Source organism: Microchirus variegatus (genome assembly GCF_963457635.1).
Source record: "Microchirus variegatus genome assembly, chromosome: 17".
Classification (NCBI taxonomy): Eukaryota; Metazoa; Chordata; class Actinopteri; order Pleuronectiformes; family Soleidae; genus Microchirus; species Microchirus variegatus.
The window spans coordinates 3,475,409-3,482,800 of record NC_139818.1 but is presented as its reverse complement, the minus strand read 5'-3'; the positions used below and the strand labels follow the sequence as shown (position 1 = coordinate 3,482,800).

At 46.8% G+C, this 7,392-nt stretch overlaps 1 protein-coding gene across 1 annotated transcript; it reads left to right on the top strand.

Moving 5' to 3' along the window:
* Positions 1-3,666: 3,666 nt before the first annotated feature.
* bsk146 (brain specific kinase 146) lies at positions 3,667-6,311 on the top strand (the record flags this gene model as incomplete). Its single annotated transcript, XM_083903968.1, has 4 exons — positions 3,667-3,838; positions 4,118-4,320; positions 5,293-5,484; positions 5,565-6,311. The coding sequence occupies 4 exons, from the start codon at positions 3,667-3,669 to the stop codon at positions 6,309-6,311; spliced, it is 1,314 nt and encodes a 437-aa protein (XP_083760094.1).
* Positions 6,312-7,392: the final 1,081 nt, after the last annotated feature.

Genomic DNA, 7,392 nt, shown 5'->3' with positions numbered 1-7,392 from the left:
AGCTAGAAAGATATAGCCAACTAAAAAAGATAGTTAGATAGTAAGCTAGCCAGAAAGATATAGCTAACCAAAAAGATAGTTAGCTAGCTAGAAAGATATAGCAAACTAAAAAAGATAGTTAGCTAGCTAGAAAGATATAGCTTGAAAGAAAACTTAAGAAGTAGTCGCCAACGATAGTCATCCAAGCCGTGACTTGGCGACCCTTGAGCCGACCCCCGCCTGACGGGCCCTTCAGCTCGAACCAGTCGTGTCCATGGGAGCTGTAGCATCGTTCTCTTCTTCTTTGCTAGGAATGCTTCCTATTCCCTGCATGCAGACTTGTACCGCCACCTAATGGTGGAGTGGGATACTGCAGGACCCTGACGAGCGAGCATACCGGGGCCATACATGAGCCGTTTTTTCTGCGTCCTCGTTGCCCCAAACACGCAGCTGTTTTAAACTGTTCAGGTCCAGGTGGTTTGGTCCATGTGAAAGTGAGCCAACCAAATGAAGGGGTGACATTATTTGGCATTCCCCACCCTATTGAATCCGGACTATCCTTGTGTGAACCCTTACCCTTAACCAAAAACCAGGTCTTAACCCTGGAAAAGCCCTTTGAATGTCCCCACAAAGATTAGTACACACACACACACACACACACACACACACACACACACACACACACACACACACACACACACACACACACACACACACACTGTGCTAGCAGACTTCCTCTCCACATGCAGAGCCTGACCTGATGACTCATCCAGCTCTGAGTCTGATGCTGCTTCTGTACAAATAGAGATGCAGTAAACACACACACACACACACACACACAAAGGTGAAGACAGGGGGCGCCTAACCCTCAAAAATAAACAAGATGATTGATGCTCAAAAAATGCAGTTAATTCCACGTTTACTACGAGTGCTGTGATTTAACGCGCCGTCATATATCAGCCACCGCGCCTCGTCCGTCCTCACCTGCTCTTCCTGTCCACTCGGCACAAACAAAGAGAAGATGACGCCCACAGAGGAACAACAGTGGTGATGACAGAGATCTTAAATCAGTGTGTGTGTGTGTGAGCTGCAGCTGCTCAGTCTGTGTGTTATTTTCTGCATCGCAAACTCCACCGGAGATTAAACGCTCGTATTCTGCGGCGCTAACATCGCCACCAGAGAGCTCTCTGTGGGACTAAACTAAAATAAAACATTCTTTTTTTTTTATTAGTTATTAATTATGGATGAATCTGTCGCTTGTTTGGTCCATAAACTGACAAGCAACTGCCTCGCGAAACCAAAGATAATCAGATTACGGCCATAAACTCTGTTCGGACATGAAGAGTTTAAGTTTTTCTCATTGAATCATTATCGGTCGATATCAGCGACGTTCATGGCAAATTTTACCTTGCATAACAAGTATTGCTGACCGCTAGGGGGCGCCTATTTTAGCTAGCTCCCGTCAGGTCATTTAGTTTAATTGATTAGTTTAGTTGACAGGGACCATGTACGGAACTGGGTCTATACCAGAGTTAGCTAAATAGCTAAATTTGCTAATCTGTGGTACCTGGGCACAGAGTTAGAGAATTCGAGTTGGAGGTCAAGGCTCCCTTTTTTGCGCACGGTTCCAGACTCTGGCACACGTGGGGTTGCGCGTGGACAGCGCATGTGCTAACTGAATTCCCGCCCCACCAGTAGGTGGAGTATAATCCCCGCTAACGAAGCAGGAACAACAGTTCGTTGACAGAAGAAGTAGTTGCTAGAAAGATATAGCTAACTAAACAAGATAGTTAGCTAGCTAGAAAGATATAGCTAACTAAATAAAAGATAGTTAGCTAGCTAGAAAGATATAGCTAACTAAAAAAAGATAGTTAGCTAGCTAGAAAGATATAGCTAACTAAAAACAATAGTTAGCTAGCTAGAAAGATATAGCTAACTAAAAACAATAGCTAGCTAGAAAGATATAGCTAACTAAAAAAAGATAGTTAGCTAGCTAGAAAGATATAGCTAACTAAAAAAGATAGTTAGCTAGCTAGAAAGATATAGCTAACTAAACAAGATAGTTAGCTAGCTAGAAAGATATAGCTAACTAAAAACGATAGTTAGCTAGCTAGAAAAATATAGCTAAATCAAAAAGATAGCTAGTTAGAAAGATATAGCTAACTAAAAATGATAGTTAGCTAGCTAGAAAGATATAGCTAACTAAAAAGATAGTTAGCTAGCTGGAAAGATATAGCTAACTAAGCAAGATAGTTAACTAGCTAGAAAGATATAGCTAACTAAAAACAATAGTTAGGTAGCTAAAAAGATATAGCTTTTTAAGTTATTGTCTAATAGCAAGATAAACTGATTACGGCCATAAACTCTGTTCTGACATGAAGAGGTCAAGTTCTTCTTAGTGAATCATTGAAGTCAATCAGTGAAGTTCACGGCAAATTTTACCTTGCGTAAAAAGTATTGTTAACCGCTAGGGGGCGCCTATTTTATAAACGTAAACTAGCCACCGCTGCAAACGACCCGTCAGGTCATTTAGTTGATTAGTTTAGTTGACAGGGACCATGTACAGAACTGGGTCTATACCAGAGTTAGCTAAATGGCTAATTTGCATCTGTGGTACCTGGGCACAGAGTTAGAGAATTCGAGTTGGAGGTCAGGATCCCTTTTTTGCGCATGGGTCCAGATTTGGGAACGCGTTGGGTTGCGTGTGGATAGCGCATGTGCAAACTGAATTCACCAGTAGGTGGAGTATAATCCCCGCTAACAAAGCAGGAAAGACATTTCGATGACAGAAGAAGTAGTTGCCAAGGATAGCTGTAGCATCGTTCTCTTTTTCTACTTTGGTAGTAATGCGTCCTGTTCCCTGCGTCCAGACTTGTACCGCCACCCGATGGTGAAGTGAGTTACTACAGGACTCTGACGTGTGAGCATACCAGGGCCTTTCGAGGTCACTAATTCCTTCCTGTGGAGGATGAAGTGGCGGAAAATGGACGGATGGATGAACCTTTAGGATGATTATCGATGGACGGCTGCAGGCGTAGAAGGGTACGAGTTTGGTTTCACTGTGAGCAACGACGAGAAGATTCAAAAACGTCGCTTTAGGGAAGGACAGAAGTAGCTCTCCAACACTTGGGGTTATGTAATGATTGTGTGTGTGTGTGTGTTTAAACACATTCACATGCTACGTTTCCTCTTCAGGATGTATGGACAGGGTCAGGATTTGGCAGGAGGGAAAAAAGAAAGCAGTCACCAAGAATAATCACACTGCAGCATTGTGTGTGTGTGTGTGTGTGTGTGTGTGACTCAGCTCTGACTCTCTCCCCCCCCCCCCGGCAAACAGCATCCTTCACTGCAGATAATTAGCATTTTCAGTGGCGATCGCGCTGCAGATCAACATTTCTAATCAACAGAATTATCATGAAGCTACGGTGGCCCAGAGGGTCAAAAACATAAATCTTTAATTAGCAGCGCCGACACAAGTATAAAACAGAATTGCACCAAAGTCCACAGAGCTAAATTGGTGTTTTTAGCAAGCGGTCGACCGCTGCCTCGTTTGTTATGTTTGCATGACTTCAACTAAAACTGTGTCTCCTCTTGTTTCTTCAGCGACACCAGCTGTTAGCTTCTCGCGGTTTCCTTCCGAGTGTCCGTTACCGCAGTTTTCTGTCCCCCCGCAAACTGTCCACCAGCATGAGCTCGTCTCCGCTTGTATCCCGAGCCAACATGGACATCCTGGACGAGCTGCAGTTGATCGCCGCCCAGAACCTGGAGCGGCTGGAGGTCAACAAGTACTACGAGGTCATCCGGGAGTTGGGCAAAGGCACCTACGGCAAGGTGGACCTGGTCATCCACAAGATCAGAGGTGAGGGCCGAACCATCATCCATCCATCTTGTCCTTTCCCTTGTGTCCTCTCCTGTTACCCCCAAATGTCCTCGTGTCCTCCTTTCACAACATCCACGAATGCTTTGTCCCGTAGAATCATGATCCCTCCTAACCAAACAACCTCAACCTAATCCCGTCCATCCTGGTCACTCCCAACGGAAATCCCAGCATCTTCTGCCAAAACGCTGCCAGAACATGTGGAGTAAATAAAGCAACAACAACAACTCCTGACTCCTGTCTTTCCCCCCCCCCCAAAAGGTACAAAAATGGCTCTGAAGTTCCTGAAGAAGAAGACGACCAAGCTGAAGTCGTTCCTGCGCGAGTACAGCATCTCCCTCTACCTGTCGCCCTGCCCCTTCATCATCAACATGTTCGGCATCGCGTTCGAGACCGACGAGTACTACGTGTTCGCGCAAGAGTACGCCCTGGCCGGAGACCTCTTCGACATCATTCCTCCGCAGGTTTGGTCCCATTCTTGTCATCGTCGCTGTGTGTTGTTTGTTGCTGTTGAGTAAAGAACCTATGTATGAAATCGGTGTCGCCTTCTGGGCTGTAGTGAATCCAAGCTAGGAGGAAGGAAGGTCGCAGTTAGCCTCCAGGGGGCGACTTGCACTGGTTGCAAAAACAACTTAAAAAGGGAGTTCTTTTTCAGCCAGAAGACTATGTTCATACCGAGTATAAATCAGATCCATCCGGAGGGAGCACACTCGCCCTGTGTTTTCACATCAATTACTCGGACATTATCCAGAGATTTGTCGAGGGAGTTGGCGGGAAAACTGAAAATGTCCCATCTGGACAATATCAGGACCATCAATGCAAGACACAGTAACGTAGCCGAGATGGAGGAGACCCTGGTGTTAGCTTTGTCAAACTTTGTCAGAAAAAAAAAGTGCAACAGGAACTTTTTTTTCCAGCAGAACAACAAGTTATATTGTTGCGCTAACTCTTGCGTAAGATAAAAAAAAATCCAATTGTAGGATGTTTACATTCCATGTGAGACAAAATCAAAGACACTTTGAATCCACCAAACGTGAACAGACACCGTTTTTTAGGTGAAAACAGAGGAGACGGAGGAGACCCTGGTGTTAGCTTTGTCAAACTTTGTCTTTATGATTTTGATGTTAGCTGCTACTGTGGCCAGATGCTGAATCATTAGCATTTGAGATTGGCAGCTAGCTACAGACTAGGCATCTAGCAACAGTAGCTAGACATTAGCAGCTGCTTTAGCCAGATGACGTTGGCAGCTTCAGCAGCTACTGAAGCATTAGCTAGCTCTAGCTAGGTCTTCTTTGGAGTAAGAACATGAAAACGAGTGAATTTAGCATCTTCCTCAGTTCGGTTAAAGTCATTCTTCGATTTTTCCCTCCACTTAAAACATTAAGGCTAATTTGGACATGCACTTTGACCTTCTTCTTCTGCCCATTGTCTCTCAGGTCGGTCTACCGGAGTCAGTGGCGAAGCGCTGTGTGCACCAGGTCGCCATTGCTCTGGACTACCTGCACTGCAAGAAGCTGGTCCACAGGGACATCAAACCCGAAAACATCCTCATCTTTGACAGAGAATGCCGAAAAGTCAAGTTGTCCGACTTCGGTATGACCCGCCGGGCTGGTTCGCCCGTGAAAAGAGTGAGTAGTAGAGCTAGTTTGCAACCTTTCGTGATTGAGATTAGCCTTGTCGCTAACCTTTTTAACCTTCCCCCGTCCAGGTGAGCGGTACCATCCCTTACACAGCCCCAGAACTCTGCGACGTGTCCCGCCACGAGGGCTTCTGCGTGGACTACAGCACCGACGTCTGGGCCTTTGGTGTGCTGCTCTTCTGCATGCTGACAGGCAACTTCCCCTGGGAGAAGGCGCTACCTTCTGACTCCTTCTACCAGGAGTTCATCCGCTGGCAGAGGAGGAGGACCAACGCGGTGCCGTCGCAGTGGCGGCGCTTCACCGAGCAGGCGCTGCGCATGTTCCGCCGGCTGCTCTCGGTGGAGCAGGACCGCCGCTGCTCCGTCAAAGAGGTGTTTGGGTACTTCAGCCACTCCTGGATGCTGGACGCGGAGAACAACAACAACAACGGCAACAGCAACGCGGGAAACGGAGGCGGTGGCGAGAGGGTTGGCGGCGGTGGTGGAGGAGGAGGAGGTGGCGGTGACGCCAACAACGGCACCATCTCGTCCTCCTCATCCGGCGAGGAGGACGAGGAGCTCCTGGTGGAGCGCATGAAGCAGCAGACGTTATCTCCTCTCTCGCCACTGTCTCCAGTGGCAGTGGAGCGGGGCAGCGGTGGCACGGCTAAAGGCGGGATGATGGATCCGGGCGGTGGCGGCGGCGGCTACCACTTCGTGCCCGTCTCCACCAACAGCTCCGTGTCGTCCACCAACAGTTACGATCGGATGCCGCGGGAAAACAGTTCGCCGGGCGGCCGCATGCTTGTGGCCACGCCCATCGAGATCTGCGTGTGAGCGCGAGCGCCACGGACTCGCCGCCGCACTGCCCTCTCTTTTATCGCTAGCCCCACCACACCGACGTGCATGCCAGGAAACAAACAATCCGACGACGAGCACCAACGCGTTCAAAGTGGAGATGACGCTCCGAACAAAGTGACTGTTTAATTTCGTTATCTTCGGCAAGATTTAGCTCAGCAATCAAACTTTGCTGCAAAAAAGTCATATTATTTTTCACCACTGGGGGGCATCTGTTTGTTTGTTTGTTTGTCAGTAGAATTAGGCAAAGTTAGCTTGATGAATTAAAACGAAAAGGGGACAGAATTAAGAACGGTTTAAACCTTATTTTCTTTTGGCTCTGGATGTTGCAGTGACTTTTACGGCATAAAGAGGGCGCCAAACTTATTCAAATAAGTTACCTCAATTGATTTGATTATGATTTTAATTATGGAAACAACTGTAAAAGGATAAAACGATTATGGATATATCACGATTCTTCTTACATATGGAGCAACGAATTGTAGCCAGACGCTTGTAGCATCCATTTTTACGTTAGCATCTACTGTCGCCAGATGCTGTAGCATCAGAGTTTGGCGCTAGCAGCTGCCATAGCCATATGCTATGACTTTGGCACTTGATGTTAGCAGCTACTGTGGCCAGACACTGTAGCATTAGCATTTGAGCTTAGCATACTGTATCTAGACACGAATGTCCAACACTGAAGCTAAAGTGTATAGCGACAGTAGCCAGACATTATAGCCAGATGTTGTAACATCAGGGCCAGACTTTGGCTTTTGGTGTTAGCTGCTACTGTGGCCAGATGCTGAAGCATTAGCATTTGAGCTTAGCAGCTAGCTACAGACTAGGCATCTGGCTACAGTAGCAAGACATTAGCAGCTGCTTCAGCCAGATGCCGTAGCATTGGCAGGTGATGTTAGCAGCTTCAGCAGCTACTGACGCATTAGCTAGCTCTAGCTAGGTCTTCTCTGCAGAAAGAACATGAAAACGAGTGAGTTTAGCATCTTCCTCAGTTCGGTTTAAGTCATTCTTTGATTTTTCCTTTTCTATTAAGGCTAATTTGGACGTCACCAGTTCGAGA